This window comes from Artibeus jamaicensis, unplaced genomic scaffold (assembly GCF_021234435.1).
Source record: "Artibeus jamaicensis isolate MK-2021 breed Jamaican fruit bat unplaced genomic scaffold, CSHL_Jam_final contig_482, whole genome shotgun sequence".
NCBI classification, from domain to species: Eukaryota; Metazoa; Chordata; class Mammalia; order Chiroptera; family Phyllostomidae; genus Artibeus; species Artibeus jamaicensis.
This window is the reverse complement of record NW_026521857.1, coordinates 2,419,477-2,447,292: the sequence shown is the minus strand read 5'-3', so window position 1 is coordinate 2,447,292 and position 27,816 is coordinate 2,419,477. Positions and strand designations below refer to the sequence as shown.

The following is a 27,816-nucleotide window of genomic DNA, read 5'->3' as shown; positions in this document are numbered from 1 at the left end:
GAGCAAATTAGAACTGCAAGTCCAAATATGAGCCACATCTATGACAGTGACATTCAAGTCTCGGGGGACAGACACAGAAGAGGAAAATAGCCTGGTGCTAGTCAGCAAGACTCCTGGAAACACCATGCCCTGGTGTGTAGTGACTGGTTCTAAAAGTGCACATCTTCAGTGTGGGGCTTAGGTGGGTAACTGCAGTCATCTTTTATTGACTCTGCTCAGAAACAGGAATGTGAATGGTAGCTGGGTGGAGGATTAATCAGCCCCGAATGGTAAGAATGGGCAGTATATATATAAAGAAGGAAGGGAAAATGATTTCAACTAAGGTTCAGCTCAGGGCTAGTTCCTGAACATATGCAGAGCAGCTTTTGAATTGATCTCAGGTTTATCACAGCGAGCACTGAGTGGTCACCTCTTCCACAATTCTAATTTTAGGCAGAATAAAAACTCAGTCTTCACAGACTATTAAAATCCCTAATATAGACTATTGTATATTAAAAATCCCTTCTCAAAAAAGTACTATTCACGGACCCCTTGAAATTAATTTTAAAGGTTAATTTTCCTCCATAGTTTACCAATTCCCTACATCTATATTTTCTTGTTGTTTTGATTTTTAAATTTTCTTCTATTTTATAGGAGATGTTGCAGAGTTGATGACTTTCTACCATTTCCTGCATCTGTATGTATTTGAAAATTATTTTTACCTGTTCCTCCCTATGGCCTTAAGCAGAGCCTCTATTGTCAACTGAAGATGTTAGTTTGTTGAAGGTCTTAGGAAGTCCTTTCCCTGAAACCCAAGTCTCTCTTTGTAATGCAGATCTAAGCATTTTCATTCCTTCAGTTTCACAGACACATCTGATAACTCTTAACACTTCTACTGTGTACCAGGATGACAATAGGCACCCAGGCAATGATATCAAGGAGATTGTCATGATCAAGTTAGGTAACAGACACCTAAATATTAATAATAGTGTTGACAATGAACAATAATAGCAAATAATGTACTAAACACTTTATAGGAATAAGTCAATTCTTGAAAACTTCTATATATTCAGAGGTAGCATTATATCTATTTGATTAGGACCCTGAGGCTTAGAGAAGTGAAACCATTTATGTGAGTTCATAATAAACAATGGAAACAGAATAATACAGTATCACAGTGGCTCTAATGAAGGCTGAACAGAATATTGGGGGAGAAAGGTCTGAAAAAGTTAGGCAAGGCTTCACAGAGAAAGTGACATTGGGGCTCGGTCTTGCATTAAGCACAAGAAAGAAAATAGCAGGAGCTCATTCTGTGAGGAATGATGACTATTGTGTTGATTTGCAAATAATTATTTGCTACAAAATGTCTTTGTCTCTTGGGGCCCCGTTAAGGAGTCCCAGAGGTTTAGAGTTTAGGTTTAGAGTACCAGTATATTGAACTCAAAGCGAAGATGGAAAAGCCAGCACTTCTGACAGATTTCACAGGATGGGCTAAAGGCAGAGCTGGGAGGCAGTTGGGGGAGAAAATGATTGATAAGGGGGTTAAATGAATTCCTCTCTATTTCCAAAAACATCTTGAAAGTACTCTTAGCTGCTCGCTGTGGCATTTATCAGTTGTCAAAACTGGCATTTCCCTTTGTTGAACAAGACAATGTAGATGATAGGAAAGATGCATTATGATGAAGTCACAATGACTGTGGTACTGCATTCCAATGTCAAGAGTTATTTAAAATAATAAAAGAGGGGAGATTGTGAGCAGGAGTCATAAATTTGATTGCCTGGTGACTTTAGTCAATTTTCTCTCTTTTAATGTATTTTCCTTTTTGAAGGTGATTTAAATGTCCAAAGATGTGAATGGTCTTTGAGAAAAGAAATCTAACACAGAGGAAAGGGCAAAGATGCATGTGGTATGAGATTTGGTTCTAATTTTCTCCTTCTCACTGTAAACTGTGTGATTTGGGCATGTGGCTGGACCATTCTGAGCTTCAGCATCTCTGGATGTGTGAGTTGGTCTTGATTGTGACCTTCATTATTTGTGGGGTTATTGGAGTAAGATATACTTGAATTCAAACAGCTATGCTTCTAAGTGCATAGTCTTTTAATTTAAAGTTGAATGTATTAGGGCAACATTGGTTCACAAAACCATATAGGTTTCAAGTGTGTGACTCACCAAAATATCATCTGCACACTGCATGGTGTGCCCATTGCCTCAAGCAAGGTCTCTTTCCATTTTCATTTAGCCCCACTTGCCCACCTCCACCTACCCCAACCCCTTTCCTTCTGGCTATCACCACAGTAGTCTGTGTCTATGTGTTATATGTGTGTGTGTATAGTCTTTCTAATCTGCAAAATGACTGTTATACTTCCTCTTTCCTTAAATTTCTTTCAGGATTAGTGAAGATAATGAATATGCAAAGTGCAGCACCAAACATAGAGTCTGACCTTTTTTAAAAACCTCCATTTGCACCTTTCCAGTGGTTTGGATTCATATAAAAGGAAATACCTGAGTAGATAAAGATACTCAGGTAAGAAGAGCTGCTTGAGGTGCTAAAACTTCCTTTTCTATAAAATGGGAAGTCAGTGGTTCTTAGCTCTGGTTGCGCATTTGAATCACTGAGGACGGATACAAACATTTCCAAGTGTGAGGCTCCCCCCCAAAGACTGATTTAATTAGTCTGCTGTGGTACTCTGGCCTTGAGTTTGTGAAAGCTCACTGGTATTTCTAATGTGTACAGGATCAAATCATTGCTTCTTAAACTTTAACATAAATTACCTAGCAATCTTGTTAAAATGCAGATAATTCTTCCTTAGGTCTTGGGGGGGGGTCTAGATTCTGCATTTCTAACAAGCTCCTGGATGAAGGCTCTGATGCTGCTAGCCCAGGACCACACTGTGAGTAGCAAGATATTAATGATCCATAACGGTGGTTCCCAACCATCAGTGCTCATCAGAATTACCCTGTTGCTTGTTGAAAATACAGTGTTGAAACCTGGGTCTGGCCCTCACAAATTCTGTTTCACTTCCTTTAGGGAGGGACCAAGAGAATCACTGATCTGTAATATCTATTTCAACCTGAAAAATCCCATGATGATGCTAATTTTGTGATTTGATATTATTACTTCATCTTAGTTCAGTTGTTCAGTAAAATAAATCATACAGTCTGAAGTTGAGTATGTGTGATATCATTGTCAAAACCTGAAAGATGGGTAGTTTAAAGTGGTGTGATGTCAACCCTTGGCTGACCTTTATGCCATGGGTATCTGCAGCCACCAGAATTCTCCACTTGAGTTAATGGAGTCCTTCAAAGAACTCCCTCTGTGTGAGCAGAATGTACTCTTGACAAAACACTCCCGGATTAATCAGGAGAGCATCCTTCACCAAGGAGAGATGAACAAATGACTCTGGGCTTTTTTCTGCTCTCGGCAACACATCACATATCTAAAGCAGAATCCCTGGAGACATGGGCTCATCTTCCTGACCTTGGGATCAAACCAAGGAAAAGTGAAGGTGAGAGAAAATAACAAGCTATGTTACTCAGCAAAGTAGGCAAGTGACTTTTGAAAATCTCTGGGACTTCTAGAAGAAGTAGCTTCAAATTAGAATGAATAGCTTTTTTTCCTTCTCACCTTTCTGTGTTCCTCTTGTTCTTACTAGGTAAAAAAAAAAATTTCATCTTAGGGACAGGCTCTTACCACCTTACAAGAAAAATTGAAAAACTATTAGAGTAAAAAATATTATGATCCTGGTGGTATTGCTTTGGATAAACATTTTGCATGTTATTAACATAGAAGTGGCTGGCTTCCAAGAAGTTTATGAATTTGTAAATAAGTTGGTATAAGAATGGTAATATGGAAAATGAGAGACTCTCATATTTTCTTGCTTTCTCCTTTAAAAGTATTTGTACCTGTAAGAATACTTGATCAATCTGTAGAAATATCTATATGAACTCTAGGACAGACAACTCAAAAAATGTAATCATCACACACCAGTTTAGCTGACCACGTCCTCGGTCGCCCAAGTTCCAGAAGAAGGTACCAGGAAAATATGGCTACTTGACCTTACTAACATCCCTCTGTTCCTGGGTTGGGCTGACCAAACAGAGAGCCACCGTGCATTTGTGATTCAGCAGCAGCATGTGGCCCTACTTGCCTCAGATACCTTTCTTAAGAGCCAGCTCCCATGCTGCTCTCCTTCCGTTGGTCCTCAGGCCTCTGCCCTTTCACTCGGAGCAATTTATCAGACTGAAGGCCTTGTTATCTAGGGAAGACTTTGGCATGGGTTCTGAGTGGTAGGAAGCAGCTGTGAAGGAGCTGCAGTGATGCAATGAGACACCCCACATTACAGCGTCAGTGGAGGCCTGGAAAGGAGACTCTGGTGGTGAGCAGGCCTCGGTGGTGGGGCTCTGGATAAGGTGTTGGAAGGAAAGGGGCTCTTATCTTCCAAATGAAAGGAAAGGCTAGGTAGACAGGGAGTACCAAGACAAACTTCCATTATTTTTCAGTTTTTCTCTGAGTTACATTTTAATGAGGCCAAGAAATGATCACTGTGCTCTAATATTTATTTTTTAAAAGTTTACCTGAAATAGAAAGTTAAATTTTTATCAGCCCACATTTATTTGAAAGGCAGTGGCTTCTTTTGACATCTCAAACAGAGGAGAGATGGCCTTTTGCCAGGGACGTTTATTTTATTGATTTGCTTATGTATAGCATCTCCTATGTTGCAAAAATTAAGCACCTTGAAATCTTACCTCATTAATACACTTAACAACTTATAAGTTAGGCACTATTATTTGCAGGGAAGGGAACTAAAGATCAAAGAAGTTATTTTGCCCAGATTCTCTGTGTTGGACCCAGGATTTGAACGTAGGCAGTCAGGGTTAAGGGTGTTACCCTGGACCACCGTGTTATCTTGCCTCTAATATGAAGGAGAGTGTTCCTGTTCTGGGGTGGAAAGAGAGAAACTGGACTGGATGAACTGTTTCTTAAATGTTCCCTAGACTGGTGTGCCTGCTGGGTCATCATCATTGGAGCTCTTGCTTAAAATTCAAACTCCTAAGCTTTACACCTGGATTTCTGATTTAAGAAGTCTGGGATTTTTTTGGAAATAGACCTAGATGATGTTCAAGGAACCTCCAGTCTTACTACAAGTTCAAAATTCTTTGATTGAAATGTCATTCTTATTACCCTAAAATGAATGTCATATCAGAAAGCAGCAGTAGCTTATGCTACCACCTCCCATACATTTTCTAGTCATTCCAACTCTGGTGTCTAAACCTGTCACTGATGGTGACAATTCTGACCACTCCACCCCCAGCTCCATCTGCTGACAACCACCAAGCTGCCTTGAGTCCTCTGAGACTCCCACACCCTGCATTTTTCCTTCCGTTAAAAACCCAAAGCCTAATCTCCTTAAATGTTTAAACTATTTCTACTGCAAGGCAAAGTGGACAAGTTTATTATCTACAATTAATTGCCACCTCCTTTCCCTTGTTCTGCCAAGTTATGCAGCTCAAGTGGGTGACTCTACCATCGAACATTAGTCTCCCATTTATTTTGAATGGCCTGGACCCAGCAATGTTTAAACAAGGGACAGAAGATGGGATTGAGCCCTGCCTCAGCCCCCTTTCCCTTGTGTCTTCCATTCACATTCTCTTTCTGATATCTTCTTACTTGCAGACCCAGAGGATGCTGAAGGTTGTGGCTAGCCTCTACCCTTCTCCTACTTCAGTAACATTTTCAAGTCTTTTTAAATGGTTGAGAGTAGCAATGCTAGTTACAGACAGCCAGGTGGTGAGAAAAATTAGCTATCATATCACCTTAGTGAATTTAAGCTCTGCTGATGAGTGAACTGACCCAAACAGATAAACCAGATAAATTCTAATCATTTTTGACTCTAAGAAGATTGTATTACACCTGGAAAAATGGAAACAGAGAAGGAGGAGGCTTGCAAGCCCTCAAAGTTGCCATGAGAAATTGGCTTGAGAGTGAGGTAAAACCCATGTAGAGGACATCAAAACAGCATTTCCTTCTCAGCTCTGCCTTGTGACTTCCAAGAATTCAGCTACTTTTCTATTTAGGAATATAGGCATTGCCTTGCTCCTTAGGACATCAGCTGTACCATTCGAGATATGCTCAGCATCAAGTTGCTTTGTCTGAATATCCTAACTATCCTATGGGAAAGAGAAAACATAAAATATGCTAAAAAATTCTCCTGCCTCCCAGGAGATCCAACAAAACAATCCAGCTTCTTTCTGTACTCTAATGTGGTGAGAAAACATTCTAAATGTACTCTTGAACAGATGAGTGAGCAAACTGGAGCCTAGCTGACCATCTTGAAATATTAAATAAAAATGTACACATCAGCAACACTTCATAACAGGCACGATCCTTACTGTTCCCCATGTGCAAAGTTAATTCCTTGAGGCAGTGGCTGCGTTCATCTAAAATAGATAAGGCATCTGTGGAAGCTCCAAGCTGATCTCAGGAGCCTCTAATCCAGCTGGATTTCAGTCAGATAGGTCAGGGTGCCCTAGGTCTCTTCAAGTGCAATGCCCGCAAACTCAGCTTTTTCCGGGGGTAAAAGCATGCTTGATGCCTTTCAAACTTAACCTTTTCTCTCTTTCTCCCATTTTATGTATTACCTTGAGCTCCTTGACTGTAGAAGAATCTTTGAGCTGACTCAACATCCAAGAGTCTATGAGCAGACTCGACATCCAGAAAATAGTCCATTTTGGGATAATCCATCCTTGATGTTTTAAAAACAGAGTTTTAAGACAAAATCGTCACTTGTATACCTATGAAAGAGGAAAACAACTCACAGTATTTTAGCCTGTCAAAGAGATTTTTAAAGCCCTGAACATGCATATAAAAATTTAAATATACAGTATATAAATGTATAATTACATATATACTGAATATTTAAATTATACCATTATAATATCCCATTATTCGACTGGCATATCCAATTCTAAAGTCACGCTTCGACAGAGCTTTCTTACTGTATGAGAAAATGCCACATTAAACTAACATTCATTTAAAGTAATATATTCTACTCAGGAAAAAAAAACAAAAACCAGATGATCCAGTCTAAAGAGAGATGGCATACCAGTCTTTCCTTGTTGTATACTGACTGGAAAATATACAGTTAAATTCGTATGCTATCTGTTATTTGAAGGGATTTCTGATAAATGGCATCATTAAGTGTCAGCCTTTCTTAATATTGATCCTCAATTGATCTAGAGAGTTCTGATTCCCCTTGGGCAGCAAGAATAGCCTGGGAATCAGAGCCTCCACTTAGAGATGCTTTGCATTTATGACACATGCTGACATCTTTGCTGTAAAATGCCTTGAATTCTTTCCTTTATAGTGATTCCTTCCAGCACATTTTATAAAATGCTACAGGATTATTACCTGTTTGTCCCTGACATAGGCTGCTTTTAAGAAAGAATTCTATAGAGCAGCGACAATTATTTCAGAGTTACAATGATCCCCACAATATTATCATGCACTAGTCTGTCAGGAAGCTTATATACTTCACTGAAAACATTCTGCCTGTTGGGTTCTTTCGAGCATATGTAGCCTTTCCCTGACACTTGCACAAATGAACTATATTCTGTTTGTGCAGGATGCTTTTGGAAAAATCAACAAGACAAAGTCATTAAAATCAAGCTCAGAAAGCTAACCCAGCTATTTCTCTTTTTAACAGTGCACAATTTTAATTTAGGAAACCAAGTCTGGTAAGAGGAAACTTTAATAAATACCCAAAGGTACCCCAACAACAAATCATACTTACTGCAAAAAGAAAACAAATATCAAGGGCCAACTGCCGGCAATAAAAGCAAGAGCAATTTCAGCCAGAGAGTCTTTGATCTCACTAAACATTCCCGATGGAAGTAAACAGTTTTGATTTTTTTATTAGAATGGCAATGAATAACGTATTCCATCCACTGGACTTGCTTTTATCAAATAAAATGGCCCAGAACACGTTACCTTAGCAACAGAAGGTGACGCCAGCCTTAGCCTCTTTGTATCCTCCACTGTGAAAGAAGAAAATGACCAGTTTCCTATGTAAAACTTTGGCAGAAAACCATCCCCATCAAAATCTACATGTCAGTGTCACGTGGATCCATTTGCCATTCCCCTGTCTCCGCCCATCTCTTATGCAGGGAAATGTCATAATCACTAAAATAACGATTTGTGGTTTAATATTTTATTTTTATAGTCCCAAGTCCCAGTTTGACTTGTAATGATAACAAAATTATATGATTAAATAGTTAATATGATAAGAAAGTTATTTAGAAATTGTTGGGGGCACCAGTTCTTACCCTAATGCTATCTAGGGTGGTAGGGAAAGGTCATTTTAGCTAGCACACGTTAACTATTCTCCTGTTATAATTATTACGAAGATCAGCCATCGGCATCTAGGCTGAAAATAACTCTCTTGCCTTCTGTGAATCAGTCACTGGAAGACGCTTAAAAAGCTGTCTGAAATTTCCAAGCTTTCTAAAGAAGCATTATAACATAAATCTTTTGTGAGATTCCCATATCCACACCCCAACCCCCACCAAAAGAAAGGTAGCCAAAAAGATATATAAAAGAAAGAGTCTTAAAGTTAGCAGGTACTCACCAGCACTTGTTGGCTGCTTTCAACAGGACACTGAGCATAAAAAGAAGCTGTGCACGATGCTGAGCCTGCAAGCCTAAATGAACAGCTTCTAATTTTCCCTTCAATCTCAATTCAAGAGCATGAACAGGGGAAGGTGATGGATTTGCCCATTTTACATTGTGATGAAATGCAACCCCTAAAAAAGATCTGAGTGGAACTGCTCTTTAGAACACATTAGACTGCTAATTTAAGAAAATTGAAAGGTTTTGTTTTACTGTCTTTTATGTGTTCTCTCTGCTACCCCCTCAATTTAATTTGCATTTAAAATTATGCTTCTGTCTCCTCGGTTCTCCAAGGTGTGGAGTATTTTCTAATCACGACCGCTGCTTGGGTAGGGTTTGGTGCAGCGCCACTTTTATTCTGAGCTGCAAAGCAAGGTGGGTAATTATAATCGTGAGCCATATTCTGGAGTTAAATACAGAGTGCACATTTGATTTCACCCATTTCCCTTTATCCTTGTCTTTCTTCCTCATCCGGCCTCTTACTGCTTGGTCAAATCTTTTGCCCAAATCATACCAATCTGTCCACATGTATTCGTCTCTGTCTGAATGTAGCAAAATACCCCTAACACCAAAAAACAAACAAACAAACAAAAACCAAAAGCTTTGGTTGGATACTTGAACTTATGCTGGTTGAATATCCTTCTATCAAACCTCAGTAAGGATTTTTAGTCAGAATACTTGAGATCTGCTCATGAAAGGTATAATAATAGCCAAACATAAGCCCTCTAATGGGTTTTTTACAACCTCGTTGTACCCTTTGTTGACCAAGCAGAATTGGTAACCAGAATGACAGGGTGTAGGATTATTTGGGTTGTTAAAATAAAAGAAGTTACATTTGATATGCCTTGGAAGGGAGACCACCAGACTCTTCCCTTCCATGTACATAGCTATGCTGACAGACCCTAAGACAAACATAAAAAAAATCCTGCTATTTTTTCTTGTGGGTTTTTCTACTTATTCAGAACCAATTAGACACAAAGTTGATGTTGAAGAGAGTTAAGCCCGATGAAGGAGGTAGCTGAAACTACCAATTATACAGGCCCTTGTAGAAAAAGTCAAAAGTCAACTCTGGACTCAGAATGTAGGCATACCTTGGAGATAATGGGAATTTGATTTAAGACCAGCACAATAAAGTGAGTCATAATCTTTTTACTGTTAGAGGGTTTTGCCTTGAATTTGTAAAAAATAAACAAAAATAAAAAAACAAAAGCAAGCTATGCAATGCTTGTGGAGTGCAATAAAGCAAAGCACAATAAAATGAGGTATGCCTGTGCTCAAAGCTTTGCCCAGATCCAGGAACTTAACTTTTCTAAGGTTACATTTCTATTCAGCCCCCAATGGAGACATGCTGAACACTTGACATTTATAAGAGAAAGCTGGTTCCTTTAGCTTACAGTACGGTGTGGGCGAGAGGTTCTGAACTCTCTATTGTGATTCTACTGAATTGTAATGACTCATTTGAGAGAGAGAGAGAGAGAGACAGAGAGAGACAGAGAAAGAGAATACGCAATCTACTGACAAACACCAAACACCAATTATTTAGGTGAAGACAAATGAATGTGTGATTGAAGGAGATACTACATTGGAAATTTGAAAAATAGAGTTGATTCCCAGGGATTGGGGGATGGGCGTAGAGGTCAGTTAGTTCTGGAGAGCTGACCAAGAAAGAGAAATTTGAAATGTCTTACATATAATGTGAAAGGGTCACAATTTAAGAAAACTCAGAGAGAAAAATGTTAACTTAGCAAAAAAAGAAATGTATTTGGAAAGGGGATGATTGATTATCCACTTGCAAAAAGAGATTTCATTTTGCTAAATAATTAATGACTGGGTTCTTTAAAATAAATTGACCAGTTTCTGAACTACGTCTTCAAAAAAAATAATTTTACTCTCTGGGGAACATTGTTGTAGCTTATATATAGAAATATCTGTATGAGGGATTTTTTTAAGTGGGGAAGCATTGTAATGTTCAAAAGCCAATGTCAGAATATGATCAGCTCAATTCTGTTTTATAACTGTAACCAAAAGCAACATTTATAATGGCCCATTGTTTGGAGGTATAATAGAACCAGACAGAGAAGAAGACAAGGTTGGATCAAGTATTCAAAGTAATGTTTATGTAGCACTGAACAATTCAGCCCACAACATCCTCAAGACGTCAGTTCTAAAAGTTAACTCAGTGTTAACATCTCAGTGAGCTAGGGATATTTTTTAAAAAGCCAAAGTACAATTTTATCTTTTAATTGATGGTATTACAATATGAAGGTTTAGAACTGTAAGGCTGAAACAATATAGGACTATTAAAAATACAAGACCTAGAGATGTGTATACGTTTCTGTTCGTTTTGGTAGTAAAAGGATATGTCTATATAGAGAAGGGAAGAAGTATTTGACTAATTCAAAATGGGAGCATCTATCAAGATGAACTATGAAGACCAGTAAACATATCAGCTGTGTTAATTTCTTTGAGGTATATTTATTTATTCTCTTGGATAGCACAAGTCCCAAACGTTCTGGGAAAGAAGGTCACATAATTTGTAAGAAGGTCACACAATTTGGCCCTTTTTACATTACTGGATTGACTTTTATCAGAGTCCGTTTGGGCTTTTCTGTTTGCTAGGAGATAAGGAAATTTGTGTTATGACAATATTACAATTAACTTTACATGTTTAACTGCCATAATGGCCTTTTAAAAAAAATTGCAGAGCTCCCTAAAAGACCATGTTTTACATTTGTGTTGGAATGCATAAAGTTCTGTTCTCTAATGCATGAAATCTTTGGGAAGTTTCTTTTTGCCCAACAAAAACTAGTTTAATTTTAAAATATTAGAGGCTCTGTTAAAGTATGAGAACATTTTGCATCCCTTGGTGGGGTAGAGTTGGCAGATAACCCCAAAAATCTAAATTCAGGACTGACTCCAAAAAACTGGCATGTAGCTTTATTCAATTTCATAAGAGATTTAGTAGGAAAAACTTAAACAGAGTGGCAAAGCTGCTGTTCCCAGTGGTGGCCAGCAGGGAATAAATCCACCCCCTCCCAGGATGAGGTCTCTTTTTATAGGAAGTTCATAGTAAATATGGTGGGTAGTCTCTAGGTTACCAGAAAACAATGCGTTCTTAAGTTAAGAGATAACATCAGGCAGTTATCACACTCTGTACCCTCATTAACCTCCTTCCTAAGGGACATTCATCTTTAGGCAGCATTCTGGTTTTCTGGGTTGTCAGCCAAGGCTGAGGCTGTAGACAGTTAAACAGTCCCAGAGAATTAAACAGAGAGTAGAGATCAACATTTCCCAGACATTTTTGTTGCTGGAGCCATGTTGCATCTAAAGTGAGTTTCCCTACAGGTAGCTAGATTGAAGATGTTTGCTTAAGAAGTAGCTTGCTAAACACATATAAAAACAATATATTTATTTATTTAAATATATTTATGTATTTATAAAAACAAATAGTTGACCTCAGAATTGTGTTTCAATAGCACTAGTATTGCTCTGCTTGGCAAGTCACTCTCTTACCTTTCAATCCATCACTCAAAAAAAAAATCTTTTCTTCCTTGCCCATTAAAGCATGTCATTAAATGGTAGGAGTATGACAAACATTTTATTTGGTGCTTTATTCATATTGCAATCTCCCTGGGATAGGAAATATTTAAAGCCATCATGAGTTGCTTTTACTTTAAAATACATGAATTTCCATTCATTTCTTGTGAGAAGTTTTTGATGGTAGTTGGAAAACTAAAGAAGGCTTGGAGGGTTGGGAAGATGGACTAAAAAAAAACCAAGTCTCAGAGAGAAGAGGAGCCTAATTTTATTCCATGTAAATGTGCAGTCATATTTTGAGGGCTTACTTATGTATAAGATGCCAGGTACTCCTCTGGCAGAGAAGGGCATTCAATTAAAAAATATCTTAATTTGGACAGGGATTGAAGCTGCCCTAAAAGACCAGAGGCAGACCCCTAAATCTTATTTAAGATCATTATTTGAAAGGAGTTTCCCCTTGGCTCATCCTCAGTTAGCAGGAAAAATCTTCAAAACACAATCATTCAGCCCTCTGTTCTTGAAACTGCACTGGAGAGAACCATAGTAAAGAGAGGTAGCCATTGGCTGGAATGACAAAGGCCACAGTCGAGAGGAGTGAAGCCTTTGGCTCTACTGGCCTACTGGCTACTTCTGAAAATCCTTTTGCCTTTTTGTAGAAGGGCTGGTTCACAGAGCTCAACAAGAGCTCAAAAAGTTATTTCACCTTCCTGCCAGCTGGAGTCTAGTAAGTTGATCTTGCTTACAACATGGATAATTCTTTGCTTGGCAGAAAGATTACTCATGAATTATATCTGTATCTAATTGATCTGGAAATAGGGAAGTGAAGAGATGTTGGGTAGGAAATTAGAAATTTTCAAGCAACTATTTACTGTAACTCTCAATTCCCTAATAGAAAGACATGAAAATGGCCACTTAATGATAGAAATATGGGTTGACAGTAGTAGCTTTTTTAAAACATGAATTTGAGAATATAGATAATGATATTTAACTTATTCCCTCTGACAAGAAAATCATATTACCATCAGATCTTTATGTGCTTGTTTATAATTTGTTTTCAACTGTCATGGAGGGGGCTGAAAATAATCACAATTTGAACTGAATATTCCTAGTCTTCCTAAAAATCCAGAACACAGACTAAAAATATCCAAAGACATGTTTAAGAAAGAATAATGGCAGTCACTGAGTTGTAATTTCTCACATTATTATTAGTATATAGAAGTTTTTTATTATATTTAGCCTCACTGCCATATAATAAACACTGAAAAGTGTTATCTGATTATTCAGGAGAGAATACAGTGCAGTTAAAGTGGTTTAAAAATATTGTCTTGGGAATTATGGTTCTGCTGCTTACTAGCTGAGCAAACTAACCTCAGTGCTCTTCCCTGGAGAATAGGAATAAAAATAAGAATTAAATAAGATAATCTATGTAGACAACACAGAACCTGATGTACATAAAGTATTTAAGTAGGTATTATATTTAAATATTTTTGAACAGCTTACAAATGCAAGGAGTGGAGAATAGACAGCTCATCCATGTACCCCAACTGTATCTGTCTTATATATTAGTTGAAATATTACCTCCTGGAAAACAGATAAAAGCAAACAAAACAAAAAAAGACAAACAAAAAGAAATATTAACTGCTGGTCCTGTGAAATCCCACTGTATCCTGTTTGCATTTCACATGTGTTATAGTTAATGATGCAAATACGAGTATTAAATGAGTTAATATGTGCGGCTCATGTAGAATGGTGCTTGGCCCACAGTAAGTGCCCCCAGAGTGTTAGTTACTCTAATTACTTCCCCTCTCAGAGAGCTGGTGGACTTTGGTGAGCTCTGCATGCTTTTTCTGGAGAGCCAGGCAAAGTTGGGGAGCGTCAAGGATTCGTGCCAAGATGTCCTCACCAAAAGGGCAGCTGTTATGCTTTTCACCACCCTGCTTTCCTGAGAGGTGTTTGCAACAAGGAGTTACAAAGTACAGTAAAATTTTGGCTACCATTTTTCTTTTTTATTTACTTTTCTTTTTTTTTAAATTACTTCATTGCTGGCCACTGTTTTTGATAAGATCATCTTCTCCTTTCTTCAGCCAAATAAAATGAAAATATATTTAGATGGTTGGCCTAGAGTAAGCACTTTATTTATTGGGTGATGAATGGCATCGAAATGGCCAGTCACTAACAATTTATTAATAATTATTTAATTGGCTGATAATTGTTTATCATTTACTATGTGCCAGGCATTGCTCGCTCAATAAACTAGACTGATTTCTTTTCTGAAGAAAATTACAAGTTAGCTGACCTTGATTCTTCTAATTTTTTTTATCATATTACATATACGTTAAAAAGGATCATATTCTGTACAGGAGTGAAGGTGCCTAGAGGCAGGCAGCTTCTGGGAGGGGCTCAGCTCTCCAGGGCTGAGGCGGCAACAGCTTGGCATGCCAGTTGGGAAACTTTTGGTAAGGTGCTGGGCTTTTAATTTCTCCATAGTTTTTCAAATTAGATGAAAACATACAGTGTCTAGTTGGCAATGGGGGAAGGGAGGGGTAGATGCCCAACTTAGTGTGGTGTTTAATGCCGAGTATGCAAGTTGGCCCTCGATGTCAGGACTTTGAGTCAGCCATGAACAGAATGAGAGAGGGGACTGATATGGGAAACACAGACAGAGGGGGTGCCACCACGTTTCAGACAAGTAATCTTTAAAAGGGTTTCAAGAGCTATTGTTTTTTAAGCCAGTTTTTTGGTTTTTAAATATTATCCCACAGCAATTTGATGATGATTGCCTTGAGTGAGTTACCAGCTGTTACAGGCTTTCTTGTGTATTTCCCAAATCCCTGATGGGGAGGAAAGAGCACAACTACATTGTGTTTCACTAGCTCGAAGTTGTGGGGCCCAAACTAATTGGGAGAAGTCAATGTACATTAGCTGTTAGGGTCTTGGGAGGGACGTGTTTTTTAGGTTAGTGTATCCTCCTGTGGCAGGGTAAACATTTGTGCTGCGTTTTTAAAAGAGCCCCTGATTTAAAAAGACAGGAGTGCTAAACATCCAGAATTCACCATCACGTACTTTCACATATCTCCGGAAGAGCTAGGATTTACACTCAAAAGTCTTCTGATTCCTATGGCAACCAGAAGTATTCAACTAATGCTACATGCTGTGTACATTAAACCTCCCCCACCGCCTGCAGCCTCCCTGCCTATGGATTCAACCTGAATCTCACAAAACTGTACACCTTGAAAAAGGCTCTTTCCCAGATGCATAATTTGCTTCCAACATGCAGGCGATGAGACCCAGGAATGTAGAAGGAAGAAGAGTTCCCAGAGGAAACCTTTACAAACCCAGAGGGAAAAGGTACCCCCAAATACAGACACCGTCTGTCTGCTCCCCTGATTTGACAGGTTTGAGAGCTCCTTGTTTTAAAGCCAGACATGAATCTGTGAAGAGATTCCCTTGAGTTACAACCCTTTTTGGGACCAGCTACCATGAAGATAACATATGTGGTGAGACAGAGCCAAAAAGCACCCACTAGGCTGCAGAGCAGCTCTGGGAACACTTACAACACATCCTCAGGAAGCTGGAGTGATTAGTCATGGGTCTGGAGATAGACCCCCCTTTGCGCTGGCTGTCTCATAGGCACTGGGGGTGGGCTGTCACCATACTGCTTGTTCTGCAAGGAGGATTCCAGGGATTCTGTTCTCCTGGAGGATGAGTGAGAACCTGAAGCTGGAGAATCAAAGATCCAAAAGCCAAGCAAAGACAGCTTGGATCTTGACTGCTTTTTTTAAAAAAAATTTTCCAAGGAAAAAGTCGTGTTCAGACTAAAGATGGGCTGGGATGTTTTGCAAAAATGCTTCTGAAATTTCAAGATATTGATGAAATGTGGACTAGTAATTCATCTCTGTTACTTTGGGAAGGTTCAGAGGAACATTCTGAGTCAGAATGAACCATGCTACCCCTGTTGGCTTCTTTCTAGAGCCAGCCACGGTCCCTTTGTTCCTCATGATTCCTCAAATAGGACGTATGTTTACAGGGTGTTGGGTTAAGACTCTGTCTTCAATCACTGTATTCCTGGTCAATGTAAGAACTGGGAGCTGAAAACCCAGGTGTTGATCTCACATCTGTTGCTTTGTGATGTTAGGCATAGTGCTTTCCTTCACTTGTAAGATGAAAATGCTAAACTAAGTCTCTAAGTCTAAGGTATCTTATTGCCCCCAAATCTAGAATTACTAGAACTGAAGTCAGTAGAATTGGGGTCTGATTAAAGCTCTGACTTTCCCCACTTTTTTTGTAAAGTAAGACCAGAGTATTTAAAAGTGGACCACACTGTGAGACCCATGGTACAGAGTCTTGCTGCTCAGTGTGTCCATGGGGCAGCAGAAGCTCACTTGAGAACCTTAGAATTTGGGCCTGACTCCAGATCTACTGGTTCAGAATCTGCATGTAAACAACCTCTTCTGGGAATTCACATGCACGTTAAAATTGGAGAACCACTGACACTGAGTACTTGAACAGGCTGTGTTTCTATTGATAAATATCTTGGTAGCAAGGTGAACTATATTAAGCACCATAATCTACCTTCCTCTCAACACCTTGACGTTATTATTGATTACTGTTTTCATTTAACAGATGAGAAAACCAAAGTGTAAAGAGATTAAGTAACTTGTCTGTCATCACACAATAAATAGGTTATAAAGTGTGAAACCAAAATAGATTTAAGGCAGCCTTCCCATATGGCCAGTCAGCTAAGAGGGGGAAAGAGTGCCCACTAGGTCTTCTTCGGATGGCTCATTTTACACCTTCCTCGTTTATTAACTGATAGCATTTCCTGGCAAAGAAGCCCTTTGTAGGATCCTTCCCACCTCCCAACTTAACACCATTTTTCTTAAAAGTCATCATTTGATTCTCATGATGACATCACATGGAAATCAGTGGTGGGATTATTATTTCATTTTGGAGATGGGATTAGATTCAAAGTCTAGAAAACTGAATTGAGTTCTTTGAGCTCAAGTCACAGAACCCACGCATAAGCCCGGATGTTTGGGTGTCAGGCCCAGGATTATATCATTGCGTCCTTATTGTGTTTGCTTCAAATATTCATTGTGCTGCCTACCTGCTGCTCTTTGTGTCCATGCTGACTTCAAAGCCAGAACAATGGATAGTGTGCCTCCTTGGTGATGCTTTTTTTCATCAAAGTTTGTAATTATGATATAATATGCATACATAAAACTTACCATCTTAACCATCTTAAAAGTATATAGTTCAGTGGCATTAAGTACATTCACATTTTTGTGAAACCATTACCACCATCTATCTACAAAACTTTTTTCTTCTTGCAAAACTGAAATTCTGCACACACTAATAACTTCCCATGTTCCCCTCTCCCCAGTTCCTGGCAATCACCATTCTATTTTCTGTCTCTGTAAATGTGACTGATCTAGGTAACTCATGTAAGTGGAATCAGAGTATTTGTCTCCTTGTGACTGGTTTATTTCATTCTTATAATGTCTTCCAGGTTTATCCATGCTATAGTATGTGACAGAATTTCTTTCCTTTTTAAGGCTAATATTCCATTGTATATACCACATTTTGATTATCCATTCATTGATGGGCACACGAGTGATTTCTACCCTTTGGCTATTGTAAATAATGCTTCTTAAGAGCATAGGTGTACAAATATCTCTTCAAGATCTAGCTCTAAGTTCGTTAGGGTTTATATCCAAGAGCAAAATGCCAGGTCACATGGTAATTCTGTTTTTAATTTTTGATCAGTTGCTTTCCAAAGTAAGTGCACTATTTTACAGTACCCTCAACAGTACAATAATGTTATTTTTTAAGTGATTTTTTAAAGATTTTTATTTATCTTTAGAGGGGAAGGGAAGGAGAGAGGAGGAGAAACATCAATGTACGGTTGCCTTTCGTGCATCCCCTGCTAGGAACTGGCCTGCAACCCAGGCATGCGCCCTGACTGGGAATTGAACCTCGATTGTCTGGTTCACCGGCCCACACTCAATCCACTGAGCTACACCAGCCAGGACAATACTATTATTTTTTAAATTCAAGAAAAAATTAATATCATAATTGGTTGTGATGTCCATTTTTCTGCCTTATTTCTTTTAATGCTCTGGCAGAATGAAAGGCTGACTTCAGCCAACAGTGTTTTCATTGCTCTGAAAGGGGTTTGTACCACTTCTTTTTCTTGGTCATAGACAACCTATGAGAGGCTTCCACATGAGATAAAGCAGCAAGTGTTGCTGTGATCATTTTTCACAACAGCAACTCATTTTGAATACTGGTCTTAAAAAGTGGTAGATACATTAAATAAAGTATATTTTTGAGATTTTAGACAAAATCTAGTGGTTTCAAAGCCAAAATGTTATTGAAGTAGGTTAGAAATATATATCAAAAGATAAAAATAATCCTTCAGAATAGTCATGTGGTTATCTTGTGTCATAGAATGAGCTTTTGTTGAAATAGATTGTTAAATGGTATAAAGCATTTTTCATATCATCACTTGGATAATGCAACTAACACAAACATGGCTGTATCCTATTTAATTTTTATTCTGGCTTTTTTTGTTTGTTTTTTTAGGTTACTGGCAGGTAAGAAGTTGTCTTCAGAAAGAGGTATCTTCCTCCAAAGCTCATTTAAACATAGAAGAACATTTCATATCTTCCAGAGTTCATTTGTTTTTTTCCATTTTAGTTACTTGTCTGCTCTTAAGAAATATTGAGAAAATTCTATATATAATAAAATGTAACATAATATAACCATGCAATTAATAAAAAACTTTCCCTATGAATAAACATTCTCATATTTAAAAAAATCTATAACATTTTAATTCATTTATGGGAATACAATGAAGCACAGAGGTCTTATTCACTCACTATTAGGGCTGAATTTTTTATGCCAGAAAAACTGGGCAAATCTCCATTATATTAAGCTATAAATTCACCGATTAATACTTCCTATCATTTCATAAACATTGTAATACATGAAAGTCAGAGTAAAGGCTGACTTTCCTTTTGAAAAGTCTAATTCTGTTAAAGGGGATATCAGCCCTGGCTGGCATGGCTCAGTGGATCGAGTGCCAGCCTGAGAATCATAGGGTCACTAGTTCAATTCCCAGTCAAAGCACATGCCTGGGTTGCAGGCCAGGTCTCCAGTAAGGAGTATGCAAAAGGCATCCACACATTGATGTTTCTCTCTTTCTGTTTCTCCTTTCCTTCTCCTCTCTCTAAAAATATAAAAATTAAATCTTCATAAAAAGGGGATATCAATATCAAAAAGGGGATATTCAATGTAATTGAATGAGTAATCACTTATTAAATATTAAACAATTATTGGTTTAACAATACCAAATTGCTGGTAGTGGACTTTTGGCCTACAACAGCATTAGACACTGGCAAGGTGCTAAACATTAAAAATTTATTAAAAATTAAAATTCTTCATTTAAAGAATTCACAGTCTACTTAAGTAAACAGACTCAAAATAACTATAAACATGAGTGCTCCGTAATAGAAACATGTACATAGTAGAACTTTGGACACAGAGGGAATAGAGGGATTAACTTACTTCAAAGGGAATTTTACTGACTGCCATTTACCAGTAGAGATAAAATATTTTGATAGAACGGCCTACATATTCTTTTCTGGGCTCATAAATTCATTTTATGGTAATAAAATCAGCAATCTTAAGCAGAATAAAGGAAGGAAATTGTCTGAGAATGTTTTCAACTTGTTATGCTAAAAAACAAACTGACATTTTTCTATTCTCTTAAAAATTCATTTGAAATTCCTTTGGATGTCAACAAGGAGACCATCATGGAATAGTCCATAAGGAACTGATAGGTGATGTTACTCCATGGGAATCAGTTCTGTAGACAGTACTGTCAGGTCCAAGGTCCAGAGCTCTCTTCTAATTACTAGGGATTATTATAATAATTCCCAAAATATATGAGGTCTGTCCATAAAATGTCTAGCCATAGTTAATATAATGAGAATGGTGTATGCAACACTAATATAACCTGGCAGTCAAGGAGAGTGGACTGGAATGTGCATGCATGAACAAGGATGACTTCACTGTACTAGTCAGTGGGGGTGGTAGACACCTCTGAATGAGCATGTGTATTGTGTGGCTGTTGCGTTCAAAATGACTGAGCAAGTAGAGCAAAGAATCTGCACCAAATTTTGCATTAAGCTTGAACAATCTTCCATGGGAACTATTCAGATGATTCGGAAGGCCTCAGCTATGGGAAACTGGTGATTGGCAGCTTCATCACAACAACATGCCTGTTCATGCATAACATCTTGAACAGAGTTTTTGTTGAAACATCAAATCATCTATTGACTCAGCCCCACTATAACCCAGATTTTGTACCCTGTGACTTCTGGCTTTTCCCAAAACTAAAAGCACCTTTAAAAAGGAAAAGATTTCAGAGTGCTGAAGAGATTCAGGAAAATATAATGGAGCAGCTGATGGTGATTCTAACAAAGGCTTTTGCAGAGTGATTTGAACAATGGAAGAACTGTTTGAGGTGCCAAAGTGCCTACTTTGAAGGGGACGGAGGCATCATTATCCTATGTACAAAGTTTCTTGTATCTTGTATCTTCTTCAATAAATATCTCTGTTTTCAGAGTGCATGGCTGGATACTTTCTGGACTGACCTCATACTTCTCTTGGGAGATGGCTATAGTCTTTCTTGATTCCCCTGTTTTTAGCCAGATATGTGATTTTCACATTTGTTGGTGTTAATATGTATTCTAATCTTTATGGAGGACTTTTTATTGTTAAAAATTACATAAAGAAAAATAAGCCGAAGAGAATACTTTCTAAACATTTCAAAGTTTTAAACACCCACTCACCTTTAAAAAATTTTTAAAAAGCAACAGCACACCAAACTTGCTGATGTCACTTCTCATTGATGTTGACACATTTTGGTTGTCAGTTCTATTTCTGCTCACTTAACCAAAGCCTCCAATTTCTCCTTACAGAACTTAGCTTAGAAATGTGCCTTTGTTTAAACTGCAATGAATGGAAAGCCATGTAAAACATGATAAATAAAAATACTATTGAAACTGCCTCACCTTTTCCGATAGGATCTTGAAGTTGTTTTTTTTTTTTTGTTTTTTTTTTCTTTGTGTGATTGTTCTCTTTTCTGTTTGTTTTGTTGGTGTCGATGATGATGAATATGACACTTTTTATCTGGGGCTGACTGCGGAGTGAAGGATACAGAGACAAGCAACCACATTACTTAATAAAAAAAAACACCACATATATATTTGAATTCATCCCACTATACACGTATTTATTTTTTCTTTTTGCTGAGTCTACATCTCTTAACTCTGATGCTGTCTAGGGCAACTAAGCAATCAATTTGAGCTTAAGCAAGTAAATGCTTATTGAACAAAAGAATGGAGTGAACAAACCTGAATTCTTTTAGAGTCAAAGAAAGCAACGTTAGTGACAACTTAGTGCTACCCATTCATTTTGCAGTTTCTTTAGTTGATTCAAAAGAATTTGTGCTTAAATAACAAAAACAAAGAAAAAGGTTTCCTTTCCTAGGGCAGAAGCAGTGGGGCAGCTCTAATTTTGTTAAAGGAAAGTGTTGTAAAACAAATTACTGCAAATTAAAAGAGCTTTAAAAGAGACAGGAGAGGGAATCTTATCAACTCATCCTGGGTTTTAGTGAGTGTTTAACAGCAGGTGTTGTTTGACAGTAGTTAACTATTAGGTCCTTGTTAAGCAGGAAGATAAGGTGAAGAAGAGGGGGCAGCCTGAGGAAGGCAGGGAAGCAAGGAAGAGCCTAGTTTATTTCAGGAAGAATAAGGAGATAGAGGCGCTCCTCCAAAAGACAGGTTCCGATTTTGGCAGTCGATAAAGAGGTAAGCAGGAACTATATTTTGAAGGATATTCTATTTCAGCTTTGTTTTCTAGACTCCAGGAAGGGAAAGTTGTTAAGAGGTCATTGACAAAGTCCAGACAAAATACAAGGAAGACTTGACTTGAGACAGTGGAATGAGTCGCTTTGAATTTCAAGTGTCTTAGAGACATTCAATTGGAGATGCCTAAAAGGGAATAAACAATCTGAGACTAAAAGGGGGAGGAGTTAGACCTACAGATATGGATTCTTAATCAACAAATTGGGAAGCTGAGGCAGTACAAATAGGTGTAATCACTTAGGAGATGAAGCGTTCCACAGGGCAGCATTTGTATCACCTGGCAGCTTGCTAGAAATGCAGAATCTCAGGCCCCGTCCAAGGGGTCTATTCTAATGAAATAGTCTATTCTATTCTAATGAAATAGAATTTGCATTTTTCTTAGATTTGTAGGTAATGTCTTTGCACACAAAAGTTTAAAAGCCTGCTTCATATGTTAGACTCCATCAGGATCATCCTTAGAAGATAAGGATGTCAAATAGGATAATTCAGTCAAATAGGATTTTTTTCAGTCAAAATTTTTTCAGTAGTATTATAATTCAGTCAAAATTTTTTCAGTAGGATTATAATTCAGTCAAATAGGATTTTTTTAATGATGGGAGAATAACGCTAGAGTTTATTAATAATAAAAGCCTTAGTTATTGTTCAGCAGGATGGTGTAAAGGTAACTTCTGCAAGGTATCACTGATGACAAAAAATGGCATATTTTTAAGAAAACCTTTGAGTTCTAATTAAGCTCTTAATTTGCAGGAGTTTCAATTAACTTAGAAAACTGAGACAACCATTTTTTTGAGTTACCAGAGACAGGATAAAAAGTTGTCTTATTTTAAGTATGTTGGGAGAAAGGGAGAGACAAGATGTCAGGAGAAGGGAGAGATATTTTTCTCTTAGTGGTACAAAGCTGTGTGTCTCAATTTGCTAAACCTTGAAACGGTGGCATTTTATAAGACTAAAAGACTGTGTAGGTGTAAGCATAATGTCAAGGATGAGTCAAAAATTAATATCTAAATTATAGAGTATGATGATAATTTTATGCCTCTGCCTTTGAAATCAAGTTGGAGAGAAGGAAGTATTGACTGATTCTAAAGTACTGCTTATATTGGGCTATCTTTCAATCAGATAAATAATACCCAATTCCAAGAAAGGAGAAAGACTTAAGCCATGTATTTTTAAGTGGTTCTGCAAATTTCTCAGACATATAGCTTATTTATTGGCAGGTTAGTTTCAACTGTATAAAATGAAATTTCAAAAATTTGGGGAGTTTTTAACTATATGAAAGGGTGTTATGCACTGATCCTAATAATATTTTTCTAAATGCACAGATCATGTTATAATTAAAGTGTTTTGGTCATCACAAAAGTTACCTAGAAGTAGAATGGTTTTTATGAAATATTTATATAAAGTGTTTTGGTATTCAATAGTTGCTTAAGCTCTCCAAGTCAGTCTAGGTACCTATGGATGTCGTGAAAGAACTGTAAGACATTCTTTGTGTCCTTGAGGAGTCAAATGTTTGTTTAATAAAAACAATTAGAGTTGCACATCTAAGGAAAATATTTCATTTTCAAGGTACAATGAAACTGCACTTAAAATTGAGAAAATCTATAAAGTCACAAATAGGAAGGACACAGGGACGAGAACTAAGGGGGGTGGAAATGGGAGGGAGGTGGGGAGCAAGGGGCAGGGGAGGCTGGGATGGGAAAAATAGACAAAAAACTGTACTTGAAAAATAACTAAATAAAATTAAAAAAAAAGATTTACATGTTTAGAGGATTATCATAAATCACAATTAATAATAGCTTATACATAAAACTTGTGAATTTTACGTGTTGTTAATCACGTGTTGTTAGTCACCTTACCTAAAATAGAAACTTTCTAGGGCTTAACACACACACACAAAAAAAGAAAATCTATAAAGTCATAACACTCAATGTTTTAAAAATTAAATAACAGCAATAATATTCCAAATGACAGGTGAATGCAAAATAGCTACAGATGGTTTTTATATTGGTGCAACATTTTAAAGAAATGATCATGACAGCTTATGGACACAGGAAACTGGCCTAAGAAATTGTAACATCCCATATTTCTCTAACTTAGAATGTAAGCATAATTACCCATTCACTTTAATTCTTGAAATAGGGTATATAAAAATATTGTTGTCTCTCTTACTTGAACAAGTTAATTTTTCAAAGATGTAAAAGGATCCTATTCTGCAATATCTCCCCCTGTCTCCACCCCCCACACATATACCTGCTCTGTTGCCTGCTATTTCGAAACGACTGCTTTTGGAAGTAAATAGGCTATTGCAGATTAAACGGAGCTGAATATATGATAGACTTTTAGTGCGTACTCACTATTCACTCCACCTTCAAGTAAATCTATTTCATTTTATTCTTAGAAAAAATGCTTTTGAGTGGTGTTATACAGCTTTAACAGACTGAAAAAAAAGGAAGACACTCTCAGGGATAAACTTACTCACCTAAAATCATACAAAGGGGATTTCAAACCCAGTTTTCAAATGTAAACCCTACAGCACTGGCATTTACTCCCTGGGTTGGAGAACATCACTGCATGATTAAAAATGTAATAGAGTGAATGTACTTTCAAGGGAACCCAAGTGCAGCATGGGGTTCTCACTTTAGCAACTCTTTTTCTGATCTTCAGTCTCAAGGTTTAAGAAGAATGTGGTCTTTTATTCAGATTCTGGCTCAGCCGTTTGCTAGCTCTGTGACCTTGGGTAAGTCAACTAATATGTTTTAATAGACCTATTTTTTCCTTTTTAAAATAAACAATAAAATTTTTCTTACCTCACGTGGATGTTGTGCAAATTAAATGGGTAGTAGACATGAAGTACTTAGTGCAGGTCCTGGCATGAGGCAAACACTCAATAAATGTTAGCTGTTATTATCTTCATCACTCTCAAATTTTGATCTCTAAACCAACTAGCTCTTCTAAGCTGCAGATTCACATCTGGTACTGCTGATGAGGATGTCCTCTTGGATAGGCACAGTCCCCTCAAACTCATCATGCCTGCAAAAGAAATCACCTTTGTGTAAGATAATACAAAGAGTTTGGCACAATGGTGAATTAGCACTGAATAAATGTTAGCTGTTATTATTACATATTTCCAAACTGTTCTTTCTCTTGTATTCTTCTTTTTTCTTTTATAAACAGCACATCATCTTCCAGGGAATCTCATCTAGAAAGTTGAAAATCATCCTAAATTCCTGCTTTTTATCCATCCAGCAAGATCCAACCAATCACTAAGTTTAGTCAATTTTCCACCTTATATGTATCTTTTATACCTTTTGCTCTCATGGCCTCATCTTTTTTTTTCATCAGTTATTTGAACAGATTTTTGAAGTCTCTGGAACCCAAGGAAAGACTGAGCTCCAAACCATTCCCATCACTGATGCTTGAATGAATCCTTAAAATTCAAACAGCCTGTCATTCACTTGGCTGAAATCCTTCACTAACATTCATCCGGCCTCCATCATGTGTCTCTCCTTTCTTGCCATAGTAAACAAAACCACCTCCTTCTCAAGCCTTGCCTTTTAGATGTATCAGGTGTCGTAACCACATGGTCTTCTGAAATTTTCTGTAGTGCACTCTTATTCCTGAGGTCCATTGTAAATGTTTTCTGAATCTAAAATGGGCTTTCCTCATATCCGTAAAAATATTTTTATATAAAAGTTTGGGAAAGACAATGATTATCAGAAAACACTTAAATTTTTAAGTTATTTATTATCTTATTATAGATATATTCACTGTATTTATTGATTATGATGATGCTGATGATGACAGCAAGTATTTCATTCTAGGTTGTGAGCTTTCTTCAATAAGAACTATTTAATTCTTTTTTTTTATCCTCAGTTTCTAATACAGGGCTCCCGCCACTGATGGGAGCACAAAACTAACAGAAAGCATAAACTCATTTTTCCAGGGGCTCTGCAAGTGCTTCATATATAGGAGGAATGAGTAGAGCATCACAGTATATATTTGCTAGATAATTTGCATTTTAGTTGACTTAGAGTAAGACTGTCTATAAAATGTATGGTTGGCTTTTCTGTGTGGTCCATTTTTTAATGGTCATAGATCCAAATGTAACTTACAGCAGGTCTGACATGTTATTTTGTATCTGTCGTGTACAATTTATGCTTGATTCTAGTGTTGGAGAAAACCTCATCATTTCCTCCCTCTTTCAAGCTCATTCCTGGTGGATAAAATGAACTATATATAAGATCCAAATGTCACTTTTGTTTTGAAAACTCATTCTTCATTCATTCATACATATTTATTGGGTACTTGCTATATGACAGAAACAATTCTAAAATCAATTTTCCTTCTATTATATGTTGCATTACAACACATGATGTTGTAATTTATGATGTGGTATTATAGTTAGGGATGAATGTGGTTGCCTTTGCTTACCTGATACAGTTCTTGAGACTAGTATTTAATATATGTTAGGTCAATAACCGAATTGATAAACACATGATCCAGTGGCTAAATTTGTTTATTTAGTGACTATTTAGTTTAAATTCCAGATAAATTTATATTGATATATTTATCAATATATATATTCCAGATAAGTTTATCTGGAATTTAAACTAAATTGATCATTAATTTAGTTTAATTTTCAAACAGAATAAATGGTTTAGTTTATTTTCCAGTTCAAATGCTCTTTGCTCAGGTTTTCTTTGGGATTATAAGATGCCATGATTAGGTCAGTAGTTTTCAAATATGTATTTAAAGTAGTAGACTTTGATCTCAATTATGGTTGATAATATAGAACAATACACAGAAAAAGTAAAAATTATCCTTAACCATTTGTTCGAAAGCATGGTTGGATATCGATGGTGAATGTATCACCTACAGATCCACACTTTTGCAGAACAAACACCAGCATGCACCACTGACACAGAATGCAGTGTGGCCTGTGCCCCCTAGACTTGTCTGAAGGGGCAGCCCTCATTACCTTCCTACCATTTTAGTATCTATGTGCATTTTTCTTAACATAGCCTCCTGCTTCCCTGATTTATATTATTAATACAGGGTGTGGCAGAAGTAAGTTTACAGTTGTGAGCACATAAAACATGAAGTTTATTCTTATGTTATTTTTAATTACTATATTATTTTCCATATGAACAACTGTAAACCTACTTTTGCCACATCTGGTATTTTCCATATTGTTAAACTCATTATACTAGTTACCTTTTTTTACTTATCACTGTTTCACACACAAAATTTAAGTTCATGTAGCATTTGCAGAGCCTCTGGAGAGATGAGTTTATGCTTTCTGTTAGTTTTGTGCTCCCATGAGGAAATTGACAGAGTATTTCATAAAATGTCAAGGTCACATCTTAGTCGTTTGTGGCAGAATATTTCTGAGGGTGGGAGGGGATGTAAAGATACATAAAACAAACTCTTACAGAATTAACTGCCAACAAAATTCATTATGGTTGTATTCTGATTCATTTAATTGTTTTAAAAATGAATACAGTTAAAAGCCATAGACAACTTTGGCCTAGTGTTATGAAGAGTGATACCTTATCATAAGAAACTAATTAAATAGTAGCAAAAATATATGGTAATGATATTCATTACTATACTATTTATTTTTTCTTTTTTAAATATATTTTATTGATTATGCCATTACAGTTGTTTCATTTCCCCCTTCATTCCCCTCCACCCTGCACACC

At 37.1% G+C, this 27,816-nt stretch overlaps 1 protein-coding gene across 1 annotated transcript in view; it reads right to left on the bottom strand.

Moving 5' to 3' along the window:
- LOC119051282 (phosphatase and actin regulator 1-like) overlaps positions 1-6,722 on the bottom strand; it is a 73,558-nt gene extending 66,836 nt beyond the window's left edge. Inside the window, exon 1 of the mRNA XM_053668229.1 lies at positions 6,620-6,722. Coding sequence (XP_053524204.1) covers positions 6,620-6,722 — 103 coding nt within the window. The remainder of the gene's footprint in view (positions 1-6,619) is intronic.
- Positions 6,723-27,816: the final 21,094 nt, after the last annotated feature.